The sequence below is a fragment of the Arachis stenosperma genome, chromosome 5 (genome assembly GCF_014773155.1).
Source record: "Arachis stenosperma cultivar V10309 chromosome 5, arast.V10309.gnm1.PFL2, whole genome shotgun sequence".
NCBI classification, from domain to species: domain Eukaryota; kingdom Viridiplantae; phylum Streptophyta; class Magnoliopsida; order Fabales; family Fabaceae; genus Arachis; species Arachis stenosperma.
The window spans coordinates 6,474,014-6,496,852 of NC_080381.1; the positions used below are offsets into that span (position 1 = coordinate 6,474,014).

General features: G+C 34.9%; 4 protein-coding genes and 1 long non-coding RNA gene across 5 annotated transcripts; 3 read left to right on the plus strand and 2 right to left on the minus strand.

Moving 5' to 3' along the window:
• Positions 1-144: 144 nt before the first annotated feature.
• Positions 145-2,566, plus strand: LOC130979048 (cytochrome c oxidase subunit 6a, mitochondrial-like). The gene is made up of 4 exons (XM_057902396.1): positions 145-315; positions 714-820; positions 1,279-1,321; positions 2,318-2,566. The coding sequence occupies exons 1-4, from the start codon at positions 204-206 to the stop codon at positions 2,353-2,355; spliced, it is 300 nt and encodes a 99-aa protein (XP_057758379.1). The 5' UTR covers positions 145-203; the 3' UTR covers positions 2,356-2,566.
• Positions 2,567-3,283: 717 nt separating this feature from the next.
• On the minus strand, positions 3,284-6,143 carry LOC130981779 (uncharacterized). Its single transcript, XM_057905481.1, has 2 exons — positions 5,928-6,143; positions 3,284-5,481 (listed from the first exon to the last, which is right to left on the minus strand). The coding sequence occupies exon 2, from the start codon at positions 5,418-5,420 to the stop codon at positions 3,450-3,452; it is 1,971 nt and encodes a 656-aa protein (XP_057761464.1). The 5' UTR covers positions 5,421-5,481; positions 5,928-6,143; the 3' UTR covers positions 3,284-3,449.
• A 997-nt stretch (positions 6,144-7,140) lies between these two features.
• LOC130981623 (cysteine desulfurase, mitochondrial) lies at positions 7,141-9,158 on the plus strand. Its single transcript, XM_057905206.1, has one exon. It carries the CDS (start codon positions 7,297-7,299, stop codon positions 8,668-8,670), a length of 1,374 nt encoding a protein of 457 aa, XP_057761189.1. The 5' UTR covers positions 7,141-7,296; the 3' UTR covers positions 8,671-9,158.
• A 4,754-nt stretch (positions 9,159-13,912) lies between these two features.
• On the minus strand, positions 13,913-14,777 carry LOC130979132 (EPIDERMAL PATTERNING FACTOR-like protein 2). Its single transcript, XM_057902493.1, has 2 exons — positions 14,581-14,777; positions 13,913-14,456 (listed from the first exon to the last, which is right to left on the minus strand). The coding sequence occupies exons 1-2, from the start codon at positions 14,678-14,680 to the stop codon at positions 14,185-14,187; spliced, it is 372 nt and encodes a 123-aa protein (XP_057758476.1). The 5' UTR covers positions 14,681-14,777; the 3' UTR covers positions 13,913-14,184.
• Positions 14,778-19,763: 4,986 nt separating this feature from the next.
• LOC130982665 (uncharacterized) lies at positions 19,764-22,350 on the plus strand. Its single transcript, XR_009087186.1, has 3 exons — positions 19,764-19,914; positions 20,048-20,101; positions 22,077-22,350. It is a non-coding gene; the product is annotated as an uncharacterized LOC130982665 (long non-coding RNA).
• Positions 22,351-22,839: the final 489 nt, after the last annotated feature.

Sequence of the window (22,839 nt, forward strand, 5' to 3'; positions counted from 1 at the left end):
TAAAATTTAACTTAAAAATTAAAAAAACAAAATCGAAAATGTTTATAACGATAAGATAAAAATGCAATCCTTATTTGACGTATTCTGCTCTGAAACTTTGTCCATATTTACAGGGCTTTCCCTGTTCATACGGCCTCCATTACTGACAAGTTTAAAACGCATAACAAGATTTCTGTTTCGGTAACATTGGCATTGATTGAGCAATGGCAAGCACCCTCGCGCGGTCCACTCTTAGAACTGCCTTACGAGGAAGCCCTCGTGCCACACCCCCTCCCAAGCGAAACTTCGCTTCTTCTCCTCATCACGATGATGCATGTTTGTTCTCTCTCTCTCTCTCAACAATAAGATTGGCTTGTTTATACGTTCCTGTAATCTTCTCGTGCGTCCGGTTTTAGTTTCTGCATGCATCTCCTTTTTCTCTCAAATCTGGATCGCCAGAACATTTTATTTACTCTCCTTGTGGAAATTACATTGTATTTATTCTGTTGCTGAATTCGATACTGAAGCTAACCTAACTTCAACGTGCTTTTATATAATAACATTTTAGACTGTAGAATCAATGTAACACTCACCTTACAAAATAGGCACAATATTATATAGTTTTCAGTCCAAATCCAATTTAGCTCTCATGAATAATTTCTATGAATTATATTTTCTTTTTTCGTTAAAATGATTTGCTTTGGTTATTATTTTTCTGCTGTGATTTGTTTCAGATGAGACGGCCAAGTGGGAGAAGATTACGTATCTAGGCATGGCTACATGCTCAGGTTTAGCTTTTTATATTCTTTCAAAAGGCCACCCGCACCATGAAGAACCTCCTGTAAGTTTTTGCTTTCCACTCATCACATGTTATTACCTGTTTTTTTATCAGTGTTAAGTTCAATTTGGCATGAGTTCAGTCACCCTCTGAAATTATACGACATACCATGATCATATTGTTTCATTATACTAAAATCCAAAAGGGGGATATTTGTGTTTCTTATTGAGTTCTACTTTCTATTAAGAAATTGACCATAAGATTGAAAATCAAGACGGCTTATGGTCTAGGAGTTTAAGTTTTTGAAGGATAAAGACGTTTTCTTATCTATGATGATTATAATAAATCTCAATTTTAGGTCAAAGTCTGTGTATGGTTTGTCTGAAAATTTACGTTTACTGCATTCTATTATTTGTTTTTATTAGCTTGTTAGTTACATCTCAAATTTGTTTTAACACATTCATCATAAGAATATCCATTTCTTTCTATCTCTAATTTCTTTATTCTCTTTTCTTATGCAGCCATACCCATATTTGCATATCCGCAACAAGGAATTTCCATGGGGTATATCTCTCTCATAGAATGCTTTAATCCGTGTGTCTATGTATATATGTTCTCTAAGCAACTTCCGCCAAAATCATTTATTGGAATTTGGAATTGTTTAATTTTGGCAATTGGACTTTGTTCAGCAACTTCTGCAAAAAGTCTTTCCTTTTTATCATAAAATTGTAGCTCTTCTTTTAAGAAATTTAATATTCATGAAACGTAAAAGCAGCCTTCTCAATCAGATGTAGAGCAAAGAAGAAAGCTGCATATAATAATGTGAAGTTATCGAGTTAATACTCAATTTGACCACTGAAATTTGAAATCGGATTTAATTTGACTCTTAAAATTTCAATGGACTCAAATTGGACCTCGAAAGTTATAATTGTAACTCACATTAAGCCTTGAGCTAATCTCCGTTAATGGTGTTGATTTGGTACATTAATTTGTTGTGATTTGGATTTCTCACCCAGGTTCTATGTGATCAAGATTTATCAGAGTTTCAAAACCTTGATTGTTGCATCCAAAGCCACAAAATTTTTAAATTGAACTTGTTATTTTCGTCTTCACAAGGATGTTGTGGAGCCAATCAAACTTCTAGGAGGTCTAGTAGGTCTTAGTCACATAGAATCTAAGTGAGGAGTCCAAATCTTAACAAGTTAACATGCAAAATCAACACGCCATTTACAGAAATCAGCTCAAGGACTAACGTGAGTTACTATTGTAAATTTTGGAGACTAAATTGAGTCAATTGCAATTTTTGGGGTCAATTTGAGTCTTCAAATTGAATATAAGTCGAAGTTATCATATTATTATTCACTTAGATTTAGATGTGATTGACATATGGAACTTTGAGAGATCATCATGTTTCAATGCCTTTCGGTACACTTTTATGCTTTTGTTACCGTTGATTGAAGTTTAGCCAGTTGTGTGCATGTGATGTTTTGAACAATAGAATAGGATCATTCAATTATCTATAGTTTCTTATTGTAGAAGTGATTCTTCTGTGATAAACAGGTCCAAATGGGCTTTTCGAGGTTAAGGACCACCACTAGGAGGAGCATTCGATTATTGGATTTTGATAACTGAGTGAGGTATTTGGAGGCAGCAGGCAATAACCTATTTCCTTTGTCAACGTTTCAAGGAAAACACTGATGATGGTAGTTTCGTATTATTTTATGGAACTGTTATCTACAACTAGCACTTGACTATATGGTTTTTCTTATTTAATTCAATTTGTTTGGTTTAATTTGTTGAAATTGAAACATAATAAAACGGGTACCATGCTTTGTACTTTTTCTCTCAATACTTGGTCAATTCATTCTGCCTCAATTTTAGCTTCTTCAATGAATCTGTTAATATTTTGGAAGTACTTAAAATATAATGTAAATGATATAACAAAAAAAATTTATAAAAACTCTGACCGGAACATTGCCCAAATGAATTTTCTTCGTGAAAGTATAAGATGTTGAGAAAGCGACTTGCCGTTTTAGCCTGCATTAGCTATTATAGCTAAATTGTCGTTTTATGTTATGTTAGCTGCCGAGTAGGCATCAAGGTAGTGAAAGGCCAACTGTATAAGCTATTAAGTGGTCTTTACAATCAAATTCGGGTATGTTTGGTTTAATTTTCAAGTGAAAAAGATTAAGTTGAAAGAAAAATCCTGTCACATCTTTTTTGTTCTACTTAGAGATAATATCTTGCTAGTTGTTATGTGCTAGTCTTCAATACCAATTAGGCTCGGACCCATTCATAAAGTCACTGGTTGTTGTTACTCCGGGTTTAAGATCGCTGTCTAGTAATAGTAATACCAATGCCTCGTGAGATAAGAATGTTGTTTAGTGTTTCCTTTTTGTAAGGTGAAAAGGGCTGAATGAGTTCATACTCATAGACTACATATTTTAAAGCAGCAGAAATAAAGCAAATTGATATCTTCTGTGGACAATCTTGCCAATGCAAATTGCAATTAGCAATGATCAAATATAGAAAACAAAAATTTGATACATATTGGTCACGTAAGGAAATCAAAAGAATTACTAGGATTACAAGAAAGGAGAGGATACAATTCATTTATTTAAATTACCTTTTTGCAGCAGTGACATCATACCTCCCTTATTTTCTGTATTTGTTCCTGGAATGGTTCCCATATCTATGCCGCGCTCTGAGAGTTTGAAGAATCAGAGTTGCCTTGATCATTCTGCTGAGAGTTGCCATGATCATCTGTGTTTGCTGACTCACCTTTCTCTTTTTGTGATTCCCCTGATTCCTGTTGAGTTCCTTCTTCATTTTCACTCTTCTTCTCCTCAACATTGTTTTCATTCTCAACCTTGATTCCGTCAGCACTATTATTCTCAGAGGATGCGTCTTTCTTCTCAGAACTGGAAGAATCAGAAGTATTTACTGGCACATCATGACTATCACCTCCGTTTTCATTGCCATCTGAGTTATTCTGCCCAGCATTGTTACTACTTTCGGAATTTGTTGATCCCTCTTTGTTCTGTTCGGAGGAGTTGGTTTGGTTAGCATTTGTGTCATCATTAGCACTTCCGTCGTCACCGTTTGTGTTGGTGTGAGCAGAACTGGTGTTGTCATTCTCCCCGGACTCTGCGCTATTCTCTGACCTGGAGGATTCATCCTTCTTCTCTTCGGATGAAGCATCAGTGGAAGTAAGCTGAACCTCTTGGTTTTGGCCAGCATCTTTGTTCACAGTTACCCCTTCTTGACTGGAATTGTTGCCGTGGTTTTCACCCTCAGCAGAACTTCCGGAGGTGTCCTTGTATTCGCCGTTAGCCGCATTGGTCTCATGAGTTCCTGATGAATCTGTTGAAGCGGAATCAGCTTGTTGCCTTGACGCATCTGACTTAGAATCTTCGGTTTTCGTCTGGCTGGTTTCCTCCACCTCGGTGTTTGCATTGTCTCCTGAGGGATTATTCTGCTGCTGCTCATCTGACCCAGCAGTATTGGAACTCTTCTGTGAATCATTTTCTGTCTCAGCCTTTTCTGTCTCATCCTGATTCTCCCTACTGTTTTCTTGGTTGGTTGTTGTAACAGTAGAGTCATTCACTGATTCTGTTACATTTGGGACTGACTCATTGTTTTCTTTGTTTTCAGCAGTGGAGGCAATATCCCCATCTTGCAGCCTACCTTCAGATGAAGCCACCTCCTCAATCTTTTCATTCTCTTTTTCATTTTCTGTTGCTTTGCTTTCCTGCTTGTCTTCTTCTTTGCTATCTTTCTCTCCATTTTGCTCCCCCTGTTCTTTAGCTTCACTTCTGTCTTGGTTGGTATCTTCATTCTCCTTATTGTCTGTCTTTGTCTCTTCATTTCCTTGTTGATTCTGTTCCTCATTCTTCTCTCCACTTTCTTTGCCCTCTCCCTCAGTTTTGTTATCGTTGCTCTCTTGCTGATTCTTTTCCTCACTTTTCTCTGCATTTACTTGGTCCTCCGCCTCAGTTTTGCTATCTTCATTCCCTTGCTGATTCTTTTCCTCACTTTTCCCTCCATTTTCTTTGTCCTCCGCCTCAGTTTTATTATCTTCATTCTCTTGTTGATTCTTTTCCTCACTCTTCTCTCCCCTTTCTTTGTCCTCCCCTTCAGTTTTGTTCTCTTCTTTCTCTTGCTCATTGTTCTCTCTATTTTCTTTGTCCTCCCCCTCAGTTTTGTTACCCTCACTCTCCTTCGTTTCAGTATCACTCTCCTTGTTTACCTTATCGTCATGATCCTCATTTCCCTTTTCCATCATAGCATTTTCGGATCTCTCTTCAGTCCCTTGATCTGCTGAATCCTGTGCGTGCTCAAAATTATCTTCATTGTTATTCTGCTTCATGCTTTCATCTTCCACACCATTAACATCATCTGGTTTTTTTTGCTCTTCATGCTTGATTTCTTCATCCTCTTCCTCTCTATGCCTTGCATCTACAACAGAAGGTTGCTCCACATTAGGGGTGAGGTCCTTCCTCCCTAACTTGACAACCTCAGTGCTAATAGATGCTTCCTTGTGGTGGCTGGGTCCGAATTGATAAACCAGCCAGATGCAAAGGGCTAGCACAACACATATTTGTACAGCATGCTTCACCTTGAAGCCCTTGGATCTCGGGCTCCTCTGAGATGACCTGAACATGCCGAATAGTCCTGAATGACGAGCCTCCAAATTTCACCTTCTTTAATATTTTCTCGGAAGCCTGATCAGAGTTGAAGATAAATAACTGATTAGAACGAACCAAGAGTAACAACAAATTAAAAGATTCACATTTAGAATATAGTATGCTGGCCGATCTACAACTACAAATACCTTAGGCTTACATGTAAAAAAGATATTTTATTACCAAAATCAAGATCACATACGCGAGGTTAGAACATTTACCAGTGTAACAATTGGATATATCAGTTCATGATTTAAAGTTCAAATCTGAAATCAGTAGCAGAGAACAATGGAAAGAGCAGCATATGCTTATTGAGGAGCCAACTCAGTTCGAGAAATCATAATACAGCAGTATATATGAACATTGAATTGAGACATTCACAGAGATCTAAACTTGTTTATGGAAAAGAAATGGCAAACTGAAGAAGCTTCACAATAACAACAGAAACCATAATAAATCACAGAAAGACAGAGACACATACTTACCTATAAGAAAGAGGCTTTTGGAGTTTCCCTCAGATGAATTGAATGCTTTTGGATCTGATACCGATGTAGTGTGGACAAGATCTATTTGCAGAGACGGTAATGGCAATGGCAACAAGGCCTCACACTCATTTATTTATATATAGCCTTGCAAGTTGAAACTAGTATAGTTTATTTTTAACTGTTTTTCCCACTAACTTCAAAAGTAGTCCATCAAAACTCAAAAATAGAGAGAAAATGAAAAAGGTAAAACGACGCCGTCTTTTGAAAATGTTAGGAGCACCGCCATTTAATTTAATTTAAGCACTACGTGAAAAAAACCCATGGTGGAATAAAACCAAACACGTGGCTTCTCATAAACCTTACCATAAAACCCTACCACCGTCAGATTCCCCAAAGTTAGGAATGTGCGCGTGTATCTCAGACTTCATATCTGAGAGTTCAAGTCATACGCTCACACACCTTTTCTTCAATTTTGCTCTCGCCCCATCAACTACTAGGAAGGATAACGGCTAATTTTCTTTTATACGAGGTTGTAACCTGAGTTATGTTGAGTTATAGAGTATTGGAAAGATATATACAGTTGTGATAGTATTTAATTTTTTGTTTTAGTGAAAAGAAATTGAACTGTTTGATTTTATTAGAGAGAAAAAGACACAAATTGAATGGAAGCAGAATTTCATAGATACACAGATTGGACTCAAGATTTATAAATTGAATTTAGAATTTTCTATCAGTATAAAAATAGGACCTAGAATTTTTAGTATTTTCAATCAGAAGGTCTGATTTATCTTACGCAATCCTCATATCCTAATAAAATATCATATACTTTCATAATTCTATACATCAATTCTCTACCCATATTAAAATTAAAAAGTTCGAAGGATAACACTAGGATAATGATGTAGTAACGTTATATTTTTGAAAATAAATTATAGTATAAATTTAATATTTTATTTATATTAAAATATTTTTATTATTTTTAATATTTTAATTATATACAATATTTTAAATAATTATTATATTAATAAATAAAAATACATACAATAAAATTAAATATGTGGACAAATAATTATATTTAAGTGAACTTAAATAGTTAAATGTGTTTAGAAAAATATAATATTATAGTTTAAATAAAAATAAAGAATATTCAACAATTATCAATAAATACGCGGCTTGGGAGTTGTATGTGCAACGCGCCTGTGAGCGGTGCAAGCTACTGTTTGATAGAGATGATGGGCATTTGTTCCTCCTTGAAAGCAAAATCCTGAATTAGGTTTATCGCTGCTCAGTTTCTATCTATTTCCCTTTCAAATTCTCTCTCTTTCTTTACCAAACCAGTAAGCAAGGTACGTTCAGACTCACCGATCCAATGACCTCGAAGCTACTTGCTTCTAATCTCCGTCACCACCTCACAAGATCCGCCCGCATCCTCTTCCGCCGCCAACCGCTTTCAACTGCGACAGCAGCGGCGGCGGACTCGCCCCAACCCTATGAAGACGCCGCGGGAATCACGATGAAAGGGGTGAAAATCTCCGGTAGACCGCTTTACCTGGACGTGCAAGCGACCTCACCGGTGGACCCTCGCGTGCTGGACGCCATGCTCCCCTTCTTCCTTTCTCGCTACGGAAACCCTCACTCTCGAACACACTTCTACGGTTGGGAATCCGATGAGGCTGTTGAGCGAGCACGTTCTCAGGTTGCGGCCCTTATAGGCGCTTCCCCCAAAGAAATAGTGTTTACCTCAGGGGCAACTGAATCCAACAACATCTCCATTAAGGGTGTGATGCATTTCTACAGGGAGAAGAAGAAGCATGTGATTACCACCCAGACGGAGCACAAGTGTGTTCTTGATTCTTGCCGCCACCTTCAGCAGGAGGGTTTTGATGTCACTTATCTTCCCGTTGAGTCTGATGGTTTGGTTGATTTGGAGAAGCTTAGGGCTGCTATTAGGCCTGATACCGGTCTTGTTTCTGTGATGGCTGTCAATAACGAGATTGGGGTGGTTCAACCTGTTGAGGAAATTGGGAAGATTTGCAAGGAATTCAATGTTCCTTTTCACACTGATGCAGCTCAGGCTTTGGGGAAGATTCCTATTGATGTTGAAAAGTGGAATGTGAGTTTGATGTCTCTGAGTGGACATAAGATTTATGGACCTAAAGGTGTTGGGGCTTTGTATCTTAGGAGGCGGCCAAGGATTCGTGTCGAGCCTCAGATGAACGGTGGTGGACAAGAGAGAGGGATCAGGAGTGGGACTGTGCCTACCCCTTTGGCCGTGGGGATGGGTGCAGCTTGTGAGTTGGCAATGAAGGAGATGCAGTATGATGAGAGTAGGATTTCCATGTTGCAGGAGCGGTTGCTTAATGGGATTAGAGACAGGATTGATGGGGTTGTGGTGAATGGAAGCATGGAGAGGCGCTATGCTGGGAATTTGAACTTGTCCTTCGCTTATGTTGAAGGGGAGAGTCTTCTTATGGGGTTGAAGGAGGTTGCTGTATCTAGTGGCAGTGCCTGTACCAGTGCAAGCTTGGAGCCTTCTTATGTGTTGAGAGCATTGGGTGTGGATGAGGACATGGCTCACACTTCCATTAGGTTTGGGATTGGGAGGTTCACCACAGAGAAGGAAATTGATAGGGCGGTTGAACTCACGGTTAAGCAGGTGGAGAAGTTGAGGGAGATGAGTCCACTTTATGAAATGGTGAAGGAAGGTATCAACATCAAAGAGATTCAATGGGCACAGCACTGATTATCAGGGAAGTTCATGACTTAATTGGATTCATAAATAGCGAGCTGAATGAATTGGACCTGGATAACACCCCTTCGGAGATAGCTAAATATGTGTGCTGCTCAACCATATAAATAATCGTTGATCACCCAGGTTTTTGGCGCCGTTCCAGACTCGTTTCGAGAATCACAATAGGTAATTTAGGATGAAACATGCTCTTAAATGGTTATGTATAATAATACCTTTCTAGGATTGCTTACATTTCTTGGCACGTACCTATATTACTTTGTCATATTGGAATGAACACTTATGCTCATACCCATTTTCTAGTTTTGTTTTATTGTTTTTGTTCATTGTTAATCTTAACACGTATGCCAACTACATATGGTGTTTCTTGTATTGAATGCATTCTGCTCTCAGAATACTGAACTAGACAATGATAGTTGAATAAAGCATATGGTTTGTATGCTATCGACAACCTTCAATTTGCTTGGTTGTTTCTTGTTTGAGTTGTTGAATATGGTGATATGCCAGCTTTTATCTACCGTTTTTACTTTATTTATGTATCTTAAGTGAGAAGAATCAGCCTGAAGTCTTACCTTACATTCATATGTTCAATTGAAAAATACATTACCAATTTAACTAGTCGGATTAGACATGGTTCTATATCAAATTCACCAATAAATCAGTGCAAATGTGACAAGAAATGTATTAGGCCTGCTAAATTGTTTCTTGTGGCTTCCATAAGTGTTTAAAAAAAAAAAATAAAAACCATTTATTGTGGCTTCCAGTAAGTAAATTTGGTCTACTATGTCTCGTTTTGAAGGTAACTTCTTACCCTGTTCAACTAACCGTTTTGTTGTGGCTTCTATGGTTGTATATCACATAATCACTATTACTAACTATGCCCTAGTGAAGTCCCTAATGATAATGAGTATTTTTAGGATACCATTAGTAAGGGCGAATAGTTACAGTTAATTAGTCACGAAATAGTATGAGGGAATAATTTAAAGAGGGTAGGGTCTTGCCATTTGGTTAGTCTTTTGGGGAGAGATTGAGGGCTCGGGGATTCTCTGAACTCTCCTAATTCAATTTAAGGTTCTTGTTACTTTTAGAAGAAATGCCCAATTTTTATGGGCAATCATATATTCTTCTCTCTACCATTGATACCAGTTCTAACGACGACTCCAGGACCTTTGCTCATAGCATGCATCTTTTTACACCAAAACAAAATCAGGTTTTCCAAAGTCAAAATCCAGTCAAGAAGGAATAATGATGAGTAGTAGGATGTTATGCTGTTTCAAGTTAAGTTTTATCCTTGGTTTACAATTCCACATGTCAAAACTGCAAGCCATTACATGATTTGCCACACTCACCAGGTTACTGCAGTTAGTCACTTTGGCTAGTAGAATTTTGCAAGCTTGTTAAACAGTGGTTTGATTGGAGTCTGCAGTCTGGAACCTGCTAGGCTGCTACTGCAATCATCTTGTGGAGTTAATATATAGATGATCTGGTGAAGCAATTGCTAGCACCCGTTGGTGTGGTGTATTAATCAGTGCCTGTCACTACTCAGTAGTATCTACTTTGACTTGCTTTAATGCATGGATCTTCTTGTCTACCAGCTCCAAGAATTGGAACCCAGGTGAACATCATCAGAGGCCAACATGTCCACCACTAAACCAAATCTTCATGTGCCTAGAATATTGGTTTGAAGTTTTTCTTTTTGGTCAGGGTTTGAATCTTCTCTAGAACTCTGTTATGGCTTTATCCCTGATTTTATGGTTGAATTTAGGAGCTTGGAGCCTCATCCCAAATTCCTTCACTTGTTTTTGTGGCTGAGACTTCACTTTTTTTTTTGTTGGATTGCGACATCACTTTGTTTAAAACTTTTTTGGTCGAAGTTAGGCTGGGAACTGGGAAGGCCCAGCCCAATGCAGCGAGAGCCATATACAACTGAGAAGCAATAACACCACCAATGGAAACATTTACAATTTCATCTATCCCTTCCTAACACATCTACCCTGTATCTTCCTAACAGATTCAGATTACTCTCTCCAAGCTTGAGATATCAGTGACTACCAAGTGCTTCAATCACTTGGTTTAAAACTTAGGTTGCCTTGTTGGAATCATGACTTTGGACCGTTGGGTCAACCCTATGAAAATAAATTAATCTTGCTGTGCCGAGTAGGTTTGTATTGGGCCTTCTGAATGTGATACTTGATGTTTTCTAGTGGATACTTGTTGTGCTTTACATGCCCCAAACTATATCAGCTTAGTTTAGTAGTTCATTCCAATGTATGCGTGCTCTTTGCTATCCGAAGCAAGCCCCTTGTGAATATTTCTGGTTCCATGTCATTGAAACCTGTGTAGTTTATGTATCACATATTGCGTTCACCTGAATTAATTATGTTGAAGTGGGCTAGCAACTCTCTCCATAATATATATTGGAGATGGAAAACGAGGTGCAAGTTTTCTAGGACAGTAGTTGTTTGGATGATCTCGGGCGGGGGGCCTTAATTATTGAGTAAAGGGGTCTTGTCACACTGGCAGGCAAGGATCACAGGCCCCATGTTGGTATTATTCAAAAATGAAAATGCATGAGAATAAAAAATGAAAATGCCCTGACAAAAGGGCGTTATAGGATCGTGTGGTGTGAGGTACTGGCCCCCATGGCCATGGCCATCAACATCAGATGGCAACTAAAGTATGACTGCTGTGTAGTTGAGAGCAGTACATTTTGTCCATGCCACAGGGATGGGGCAACTTCACAACCGTGTTCCTGATATTTACAGCACAAAAAAACTTGACGAAGGGTCATCCCCATGGACGTGGAAACGGATTGGAATCAGAATCCTGAACCCCCTTTTTTTCTTTTCTTCCAGTGGTCCCCTTTAAGCTTTTTCACTTTGTTTCTGTCTTCACCTTTGCACAAAACATTCTCTTCTTTCTTTCTTTATATTATAGTATCATCTCTCTTCTCTTCTCTTTTCTTTTCTTTTTGAGTTTAGGATGTTCATGTTCATACTTCATATTCATGTGCATGGGAGGCTCTCCCTCCTCCCTCACGTGACATCCATTGTGTTGTTTCATCTAATCTCACTGATCCATATATTCTGTTTCCATTCTTGCTTATCGCTTAGTCTAAAAAATCACACTATAACTTGTTTTGGTTCTATCTCCATCCACTTTTATCGCAAAGGTTCTCTTCTTCCTCTAGTCATTTTCTTAAAGTCTCTTCATCACTGCTAGTCACTTTTAGTATGCTAAACCCAAGATTAAGATTTCAAAATATGTGCAGATTTATAGCTGCATAATAATAACTCACGGCTGTAATGTATAACCATTTAGATTCACAATATGCTTTTTCATTGAGTTATATGCTCATAGTACAGAAGCTATGCATGTAATATGAGGCGTTAAAAATTTGCTTCAGGACAAATGGATTTCTTAAAGACAAACACTGTTTGCAGCTTATTTATGCAAAGCTTGGCTGTGCAAATCAATCAATCCCGACTTCAATTGACATCATGAAACCTGTTATTCTGAAGTAAATTATTAAATTATTTCTTTTGTTCCAAAACTAACAGAGTTATATTTTGCATAGGAGAGAGAAATAAATTATAGAAATCACAAGTTTGAAGCTATTAAACATCTTAGTATAAGATTTCCGTTGTGTTCCATCTTTTCAGCACCAAAAATGAGAAATGGAAATGTGTGGAAGTAGTGAACGCTACACATATTCTTACTTTACTCAAAACAGAAGCTGAGACCCTGCATTCCTCACTATTTGATATACCAATCAACAGGTTCAATATGGGAATTGAGTTACATCATGTGACTAGTTTATTGTGTTGTCACATTGAAATAGAAATAAATAAATAAAAACTATAGTTTCCTTCCAACTAACCATTTCCCCTGTATTCACGGACACGAGAGTTCAACGGCACGTTATTGGAAAATAAACAGCAGGCATTTGCATTTTTCTTGTGACATTGGAAAAAATATTTGGCCGTGTATGTATATCACTAGTCTTAGGTTGCTTCGAGGAGTTTCACTGCATCCCTTCAGTGACTAGTTATCAGTGCCTATTGCCATTTGACCACACATTATCTAAAGTGATGCTCCAGTTGTGCAGCACAAAGAATGGAGACTCAAATGCAACGTATCCATTTAGAAAAATTACACTTCTCCAAGCATTCACAAAAGTTACAACTCTGTTACTTAAATTCATTAGTCCAATTTGACTTTAATAATAGTGGAAATATATATATATATATATATATAGAGAATGTAAAAGTAAAGTTTGGTTAAAAAAATGTTGTGGATGTTGGAGGTAGCCATCTAGAATTCTAGATTGTTCACTCCAATTAAGGAGCAATGGACAGAGGAGAAGAAAAATCTAAATGGAAGCAACCTAATAATGGCTCAAGACAACTCTAATAAGTAATAAGTAATCAATCTCTTTCACTTTGGTAGGGATATTGCGAACCAAATTTAAGAGGACAATCAAAAGTTATCATGTCAATTTATATCTTGTTTGCTTCCATCGATTGCAATTTGTTTGTTGCAAGTTTTGGCTCTAGCACAAGGTACTGACCAAAGCATGTCACAATCAAAAGCACCAAAGTTATGATAAGATATTACAGCATGACACTTTAAATAAAATAAAACAAAATAAAAGATCGATCCTCATGCTTACGTGTAGGATCCTTGAGGCAAACCAAACAGGGCCTGGGGCCATGTTTGGTGAAATCCTTTTCAACTTGTACCCAAATCTTGTATCTAAGTCTTCTCCCCCATCCTCACTAAAATGTTAGTAGTGAAGACTGAAGAGGGGCATGGATATTTATTCATGTGTTAGCCATTCTTTTTGACAAGGTTATTTTCATAATACATCTTTATCTTCATATAAAGATAGTACTATAAATCGTTAAGAGATTCATTTAAATATATTCAATATGTCAAAATTTTTAATAATTCAAAATATTATCTTCACATAAAAACGTTTATTAGGAAGTAACCATTTTTTTAATTATTGTGTGGCATGCATATATCGAATATTTTATATATTTTAGCAAAGAATGGAGTAGGTAAAGTAAAAATAAGAAGAAAATGTGTAATTACAAGCACCCCAAAATGTTAGAAATGATGGACAGAACACAGCAACCATGTTGCTCTTAACACTTAACAGGTTGAGATTCTTATGACAAAAAGGTTCACTTAATTTAGAGCAACCAACAGAATCATTACATTAAGCCAACTAGAACAGTGCATGTCGGAGAATGATCAGCATTAGCATCCTCGGGTGATTACAAACTAAATATTTGCCATGAAAGAAATGAAGGATTATTTCCTGGGCTTAATTATGATGTTAGCATACAAAAAAAAAAAAAAAACAGATTTTCCTCAGAGAGAAAAAGACACTAATAAAAACAAAAATAAAGGCTCCAAAAAAAGAAGAAAGAATCACTTGGCAGTGTGTAATTCATATACAGAGTTGACAAATTGATTACTAAATTGTAAAATGAGGCAGCATCAGGGGTTGAAAATGAGGTTGCCACATTTGCACTTCCAACTCATGGGCTTGTAGTTGGAATTGTCTTCACCACTTGCATAAGCAATTGTTTTAAGCTTTGAATTATTCTTAGCTTGTGGATTTGTAGGAACCTGAATAGCCTCACAGTGTTCACATGACCTGCACCTTTTCTCACACCTTGGTGGCCTTGACCCTATCTGTGCTCTCATCATCATCTTATCATCTTCACTCACTACCTGTTGAGAATCCTTCTGTTTTAGACTCTTTCTTCCTTTTAAGAACAAAAACACAAGGTAATTGCTGGTTAGATGGTTTCTATTACAAGCTTCCAAAACTATACTCATGTGATGTGAATGTATGCATGCATGCATGTATGTATGTATGTATGTATGTACCTTCAGCAACAAATCCATGGTGGCACCAGCTTGAAACTATGAGAAAGAGAAGAGAGAACCTAAGAAAGCTTAGTCTTTGACCAGAATGATCACACCCCATTTGGCTTTGATGAGAGGGAGTGGAGAAAGCTAGAGTGTTAGTTGGGTATGATTTCAGAGAATAAAAGAGAAGAAGGATGAGGAGAAAGTAGAGGAAGCAAAATATATTTTATTTATATTAATGTTTTGCAAGTTTTGAAGTGATGGAACATAGAAAGACAAATGAGAAAATGCAGATAATAAGCAAGAAAAAGGAGGAAGGCCGAAAAGGGAAACACACTCTCCCTTTGGGTGACGAGCCCCCTTACCCCAACAACAAGCTAACATTATATAATAATTGCTGCATGCTAAGCTTTAGAATTTTAGAATAACCCTCACAACCTCTAGTAGGATAATGTATAAGACAAGTAGAACCTTGAAACACCAAAAACCCACTAATTTCATCAGAATGTTAGTCACTAGACACTAGCTATCATCACTACAGGACATGCATTTACAGCTGTGGATTTTGGGTTTTTTCATTTCTTTTATGAATAAATCGCGCATATAAAAAGTCAGCTACTAAATTAATTTTTTGTATAAATTATATATTAAAATAAATTAAATAATATATGTAATTAATGTAATAACTAATTTTTATGTGTACATAATATTTTTTTTTTACTGATAATTTTTGTTATTAGAGCCAATCAATCTTATTCCAGTTGGATGAGGCTATTTTGGGTGGCAAATTTTCATTTCAAGTTTTAAACATAGTTGCATAATCATAAATTTTAAACTCAAGATCTCTAGTTAAGTTAGCATATAGTAATTTGGTGGTTGAATAAATATATTGTTTTTGGTTTTAACGAAGAGAGTGAGTGAGGAAAGTGAGAATGAAGGGTAAGCTTCTTTTTTTGGGTTCTTGTTGTATTGTGATCAGAGGAGTCCCACCATACAATGGCACATTCCTATCTGTCCCTGTGTCTGCGAAAGAGAGAGAACATAATGAATCTCTCTTGCTCAACAATATGGTACGATCTTTTCACACTCTATGATTGTGCAATCACATGAAAACCTGCCAAGCCTATCACTTTTTATTTATTAATTTATTCTGGTTAGGGGGTGGGGTTTGGTAAAATGAAAAATCTGATGGCATGATCATTGTTCAGATTTCAGAACAATGCATATCCGTTCTGTTGGTGTTTCATAGTCATATATATACTGCTAGGGCCAGTCACGTACATATTACACATTGATGCTTACATTACATGACACATTTTCACCTTCACACTCCTATCATTTCTATTTCTTTGTCATTTTCTCCATTTTTGGTGCACCGCTATAATTCAAAGTTTCAAACTCCAAACCATGCCATTTTTAATATCTTTTCACTTATTTCAGACCCTCATAAATTAACCTTTGGAGAGAGTTTAGGGCCAGTATTTTTGTTAAAATTTGACCAACACTTAATCATTAAAAGAAAAATGATTAATCTTATATCATTAGATGCATTTAACATCATTGAAAATATTGATGATGGCTAATTGATGGCTAAACATCACAAATTCTGCTGGCCCTTAACACTCCTCATAACCTTTGTATATGATTAGGGGTAGCAACGGGGCGGGTTTTACTCTACCCGACCCGGCTCCCGCCGCGCCAAACAAAAACCCGCATCGAACCCGTTCCAGCTCTACCCGCGGGTAGTAAAATGTTAAACCCTAACTCGCTCCTGCGAGTACCCTTCTCGCCCCTATCCGTCCCTATAATTATTAAATCTAATAAATAAAATAAAATTTTAAAAATTATATAACCATTATTTACATACATAACATAAATTAAAATAAAAATTTAAATATGATATAATATTATTAATCATTTTACTAATTATTTTATATATATTACATATATTATCTATTAAATATATATATATATATATATACCGGAGCGGGTTTAACCTAAACCCGACTCCGTCCCGCCCCACCCAAGAACCCGTCCCGTTAAAACCCGCCCCGAACGGGTAGGGGCAGGGTGGGTACCCGCGGGTTCGGGTAGTGTTGCCACCCTTATATATGATCATATTGTCACGATATATTTTAAGATGTTACATTTAACGGTATTTGTATAATATTCAAGAGTGTTTGAGATTGTTTTAGATGATTTCGGAACGTTTTAAAATGTCTCGAAACGTCCTAAAATGTTCCAAAAGAGTGTGGATATATGTAAAAAGTATGAAGAACGTATAGAATAATCTAGAAGTATTTAGAAATATATGGTAAATTAGATCTTTGTAATAAAAATTTTGGACAGTTGATTAGATTTAATTCTAACCGTTCATTAAAAATGTGAATGACTATAAATATGAGTGAGAATTTGAATTGTGGATATGTGACTCATCCATTATATATCTTTAATTTTACAATCAAAATGTGTCACATGTCATTTTCTCATTATAATTGGAATCAAATATTTTCCTCCAAAATTAAGGAATTATTCTCTCCTTACTAATTTTACAACCAAAATGTGCCACATGTCACTCTCTCATTCCAATTGAAATCAAATATTTTCCTCAAAAATTAAAGAGTTATCCTCTCCTCCCTCTTCCTTTCTCTATTTCTCTCATTCCTTCAACTACTCTATCTATTTTATATATTATTATCAATATGAATGACTAATTACTAAGTTGACAATCAAAATGTATAACATGACATTCTTTAATTGCATTAAAATATTAAAATTGAAATCGAATTATACCTATATTATATATCATATACTACTATCTAATTTAATAATCAAATGTGTCACATGACACTCTCTTATTAAAATTGAGAGAAAATACTCTTTTTTTTAAAACTTAATAAACTCCATTCCTAAATTTTTTCATCTACCTCTCTCTATTTTTCTATTTCTCTCTACTATTTTACTCTATATATAATTTATATTTTATATTAGTAATTTGACAAATCAAAATATGTCATCCGATATTTTTTTACAATTAAAATAAAATTTTTTCTTCCAAAATTAACAAACTCTCACTCTCATTCTTCATCTTTATCTTTCTCTCTCTTTTCTCGCATGCTCTATTTTTTCTATCTTTCTCTTCTACAAAAAACAAAATTAACAAAATAATATAATTTAAATAAAAAATATTATTATTATTATTGTTATTATATACATAGTTTTTATTTTGTTTTAAATTTTTACCGCTTATCTTTTTAATCTATATTTTCATTTCTCTTCTTTCAAGTATTTATTACATATAATTTGGAGAGAATACTAATATTATAATTAAAAGTTAGAATCAAGATTCAACTGTTTTTAAAAAATTAATTTTGGGTTAATTTTATAACTATCAGTATAATTTTTTATGCTAATATCTAATTATATTTTTATATACAGAGAAAAAAAATATTATTTTTAAATAGCAAGTATAAAAATTAATTATTTCTATTTGTGTAATAGATTTAACAGTTAACACCTTATTAAATATAAAAATATACACGTTAAATTGTTTTAAATTTTAGATAACAAATATTAAAATTAATTATTAATAAAAAATTAAATTTTTCATATAAAAATAATAACTAAAAATTTTATTATTTAATTTTTTATTTATAGATACTTCGGTCTTCTTAAGGTTTTACCACATTTACCACATTTTTTTCTCAATTACAATCTCTAAGGTTTGAATCCTAGATCTTTAAAGTGGGGAGGGGGAGATATGCCATGTGAGGTAAAGTTCATTGGCGCGGCTAAAACTCTCTTAAAATATAAATGATGAAATATTATGGGTTTCTATTATTTTTAATACCATTTGGGCCTTATAATATTTAATTTTTTCAGTATGGGCCTTATAATAAGTTTCTAAAGTTATGTTCCCTTATGTTTAATGTCATTTGGGCCTTATGAGAAGTTTCTGAAATAATTTTAAAGATTAAATGGCCCAATATGTATTACAAGTATTGTAAGCCCATAATGTAGTCTAAACGGATCATATATGATAAACGCGTAAACATTTTTATGAAAGGAAAAACCAAAGGCCGAAAGAGTATAATACCAATTAATCCACTATGAGTACACCAAAATATAAAAAAAAATCAACAATACAATGATGATGATCTACCCCTTTGTTGTGATCCATTGTAATCAGATTCATTAGTTACTTGTGTAAAATAATTCCAACAACTGAGATGGATACCTTTTTTTTTTTTGGGCACATGAAAACTGAAATATCCAGAACAGGTAGGAGTCTCCTTTGCACACTGTCTATTGTTAACAATTTAACATTATCTAAATTATTTTTATACTTAATTGTTAATATATCAAACAACAAAAAACACACAAATCATGAATTCACCTCTTTTTTATAATACTAATTATTTATGTATGTTTTTAGTGCAAGTTTCTTGTGATATTAAGGATGTGCTTGGCAAATTCGTTGCAAAAAAAAAATATTCAATTTTTTAAAAGTTTTAATTTTTTGTTTAGTTAATCTTTTTTTTTGCAAAAAATAACCATTTTTAATTTTTACGTTTCATTAATGGACTTTTAGCTATTGATACTCACTATTTATTTTTTTATTAATTTTATTCTTTATATATATTATTGTATTATTTATGAAATTTTTATTATTTTTTTATATGAGTTTTTTTATTATTTATTATTTGTATTATTTATTAATCTTTTGTTTAATATTATATATTTTTATAATTATAATTTTTTTGTATTATATTTATTATTATTTTTTATAATATGATTTATTAATCTTGTAACATCCGGCATTTTAATATGATAAAAAAAATAATTAACATAAATAAAAATATTTCAAATTTTCGGGAGTAGGCTAAAAATATTTAGAATATTAATTTAGAGAACTAGTAGAGAAAACAATGCTGGGAAATTCATTCGGAGCGCGAAATTATAGCAATTTTACGAAAAACCGCAAACCATCATCAAAACCGACAAACGACAACCCGGGGCGGTTTGGATCTGTGTGACAAATAATTTAAAATATGGAAATGAGTAGAAAAATAATTAATGCAGAAAACGAAAACTAATTTTAAAAATATTAGCCCAAAAATGAGTCAAATGAGCGAACCGAGCAAAAACCGGTTCAACCGAATGAACCAAACCCCATACTCACTTATATAAAATCCATTTCAGCATCTCCTTCTTCCCATTTCTGCAATAGTCACGTTAAAATGAAAGAGTGAGAGAGGGGAAGACGGTTTCATAAAAAAAAACTAACCTTTAAAGTGGGATAACTTTTGCTCTAGTGGTTGAAATTGCATGCTGTTTGTGGCCACGCGTCAGGTTCGTCTAGCTCTTTAATTTTATTGGAACAAAACTGAAAGTAACTCACGTTTACCTTACTCCATTTCTGCTGGTGTGTTAAATTCAGTTTGGGTTTGAAGAATTCAATTCCTTAATAATTTTCATGTTCTAGGGGTTTACTAGCTTTGACTCTTTGTGGATATTGCTCAAGGATCAGTGGGTGAAGGTGAAAACTCTTCTAACCCTGATGGTTCATTATAATTATGATGTTCAATTTAGTAACTTTGGTAATTTTGTGAAATTAGAGTTATAATGTGTTAATGGGATGCTTGAATTGTTGGTAACTGGAGGAATGGAGCAAGAAAGAGGGATTTGTTATTTTGAAGAGTTTTGGATTGTGCGAAAATCGGCCAAGATATGATTTTTGTTTCTTGTATATAATATATAATGTCTTGTGAAAACATAGGTTAGATGACTATAGGATAAGTTAAAATGTGTAGTTATGTTAATGTTTAGTAACTTTGATGAAATTATTAAATGATATTGAGAATGAGTAGTGATTGATGATTTTGTTGTAAGTGTGATGTTGGTATTTAATGATGAATTTGATTGAGTTTGATGGAAGTTGAATTAGTGTACTTAATATAGATTAGCAACTCTTGATGTAAATGTTGAGCCATTTATGATAGTGGGATGAGTATTTATTGTTGGTGATTGTTGAATAAGGGGTAAATGCGTATGTTGGTATGTGTGGCATGGGAACTATATATATATATATATATATATATATATGAGTATATTTGTTATTGATTTAGGTTGAGGAATTGTGAAGATGAATAATTGAGAGTATTGAGTGTGGTGTGTTGTAAAATGAATGGGAAGTGTGGAGTTGAGTTTTGGTGATGCTTTGGTTGTGAAATGTTTGGGTATGAAATGAGGTTTAATTTTGGTAAAAATAGGGGTTTGGTAATCTTTGGAAAAGTTTATTTTTAATGAACTTCGGCGATCCATAACTTGAGCCTCATATTTTGGATTTAAATGAAATCTATTTCAAATTAAAGATAATTTCAACAGTTTTAAAACGGTATAAATTTTGTGAAAAGTTGAATTTATTAGAGAAAGTTATGGGCACCGAAAGTTGGTAATGTGAATTATGAAATCTGCATTTTATCAGCTTTTAAGAAAAATGAAGGTGGCGCGTACGCGGAGTCTTGTTTTTCAGCAAGTTCAATTTTTGTATTTTAAACATGATTTAAAAATTTTAAACCTCTATTTTTACTCTTTTATACCATAAATATTAGTTTTAAGTATAGTGAAGAGATTAAGTTATGAAAGGAGAGTAACTTGGTACTGAAGGAACATGCTGAAAGTGATGAATAAGGTAGGATTGAGAACAATGCGATGTTGATTGATATTATAAGTTTGATGGGAATTATGCATGAATATATATTTATGAATGTTGAAATGATGAGTTATGATTTTGAGGATAGACGAGTAATCCTTATTCAAGATATGACTTTGTGGATGGACGAGTAATTCCTATCCGAGTCATGACCTGTGGATAGACGAGTAATTCCTACTCGGGTTATGGTTGAGGCACCTACCTGAGTAGACGAGTAATATCTATTCCGGGTTAGGTGAAACACCGGCATGGAAAAACGAGTAATACTTGTTCCATGTTGTGGTGTTCTATCCAGGGTTAGCTACCGGACATGTCGGGTTGGCTTTATAACCGAAAGATGAGACTCATCAGCCATAGGGTAGACATACATCATCTGCATATGTTTGTTTTGTTTACTATGCTTTATTTGGGTTTGCCTTTGTGATTATTATGTTACTTGTTATACTTGCTACCTGTTATAATTGTACCTTACTTGTATTTTCTTTGTTTGCTTTGTTGTCTATGCAACAGAGATGCCCTCGTCTGGTGGAGGAGTGACGAGGGCGAGTTCTGGAGGATTGGGAGAAATTGAGAGATTAATAGAGTAAATTGGAATTAAGTCAGCGAATGAGTTAGAACTAAGAGCTTTAGACAATTACTCTGTTTATAGTTTCTAGTTTAATCTTTAAGCTTTTGATCTAGGTATTGGAGTTCTAGGATTGCCTCTGACTTTCTCGGGACCTTATATATTATGTATGTTGGCACCGTTACCATGATGAGAACCCCCGGTTCTCATTCCATACAATGTTGTGTTTTTCAGATGCAGGTCGAGAGGCACTTCGCTAGGCGTCTGGAGTTCTACCGCGAAGTGGTTTCATTTTGGGGCTTATTTCTGATATTTTGATATGTATATGTATTAGACTCTCCTCTTGTATATATTACTGCTTTACTTTGTACCTCTTAGAGGTTTATGGAGAACAGGCTTATATGTATGTATTTTTTTTTGGGATTCGGGCTATGTATATACGTATGTAAATATTCTCGGCCAGCCTTAGCTTCGCAGGCTGAGTTAGGAACTTGTTATTTTGTACTTTTGGCCCTCTATTTCCACTTTCTATTTATTTACAATTATGTGTAAATCATGTTGCTTGTATGCGAAGTTTGTATTCGTAGGTTTTGATGAATGACAAACCAACAAACGACATGAAAAGACATACCAACAAACAACTTGAATGAACAAGCATGAAGAGTTGAAAGCAAACACAACAACAACAAAAAACTCAAGTCCACAACAGTTGAAGACAAGTATAGAGTCTTAGGACTTAGGTAACTTCTTGTTAAGAACCAATTGCTAAATCTCTCAACACACACTCACAAAAAGTTTTGATACACATCTTGCAATTCAATGCTAGCCAAAAGGTTTAAAAACTTGTTTTCAAAAGAACAAAAGCATAGGAATTGACTCCAACAAGTTTGAGATCAATCCTAAGCATTTTGAAGTGTTTTCAAGCCATTCTTTGAGGTTTGCATCGATGCACACTCATCTTGCATCGATGCAAAGCATGCAACGACTTGTTGCATCG

Bases quoted from the DNA above. Each gene is read 5' to 3' on its own strand.
- LOC130981779 (XM_057905481.1), bottom strand. From the start codon at position 5,420: ATGTTCAGGTCATCTCAGAGGAGCCCGAGATCCAAGGGCTTCAAGGTG.
- LOC130981623 (XM_057905206.1), top strand. From the start codon at position 7,297: ATGACCTCGAAGCTACTTGCTTCTAATCTCCGTCACCACCTCACAAGA.
- LOC130979132 (XM_057902493.1), bottom strand. From the start codon at position 14,680: ATGGGGTGTGATCATTCTGGTCAAAGACTAAGCTTTCTTAGGTTCTCT. The intron at 14,457-14,580 runs GTACATACATAC...TGTTCTTAAAAG, and splicing joins CCATGGATTTGTTGCTGAAG to GAAGAAAGAGTCTAAAACAG.
- LOC130979048 (XM_057902396.1), top strand. From the start codon at position 204: ATGGCAAGCACCCTCGCGCGGTCCACTCTTAGAACTGCCTTACGAGGA. The intron at 316-713 runs GTTTGTTCTCTC...GATTTGTTTCAG, and splicing joins TCCTCATCACGATGATGCAT to ATGAGACGGCCAAGTGGGAG. The intron at 821-1,278 runs GTAAGTTTTTGC...TTTCTTATGCAG, and splicing joins CGCACCATGAAGAACCTCCT to CCATACCCATATTTGCATAT.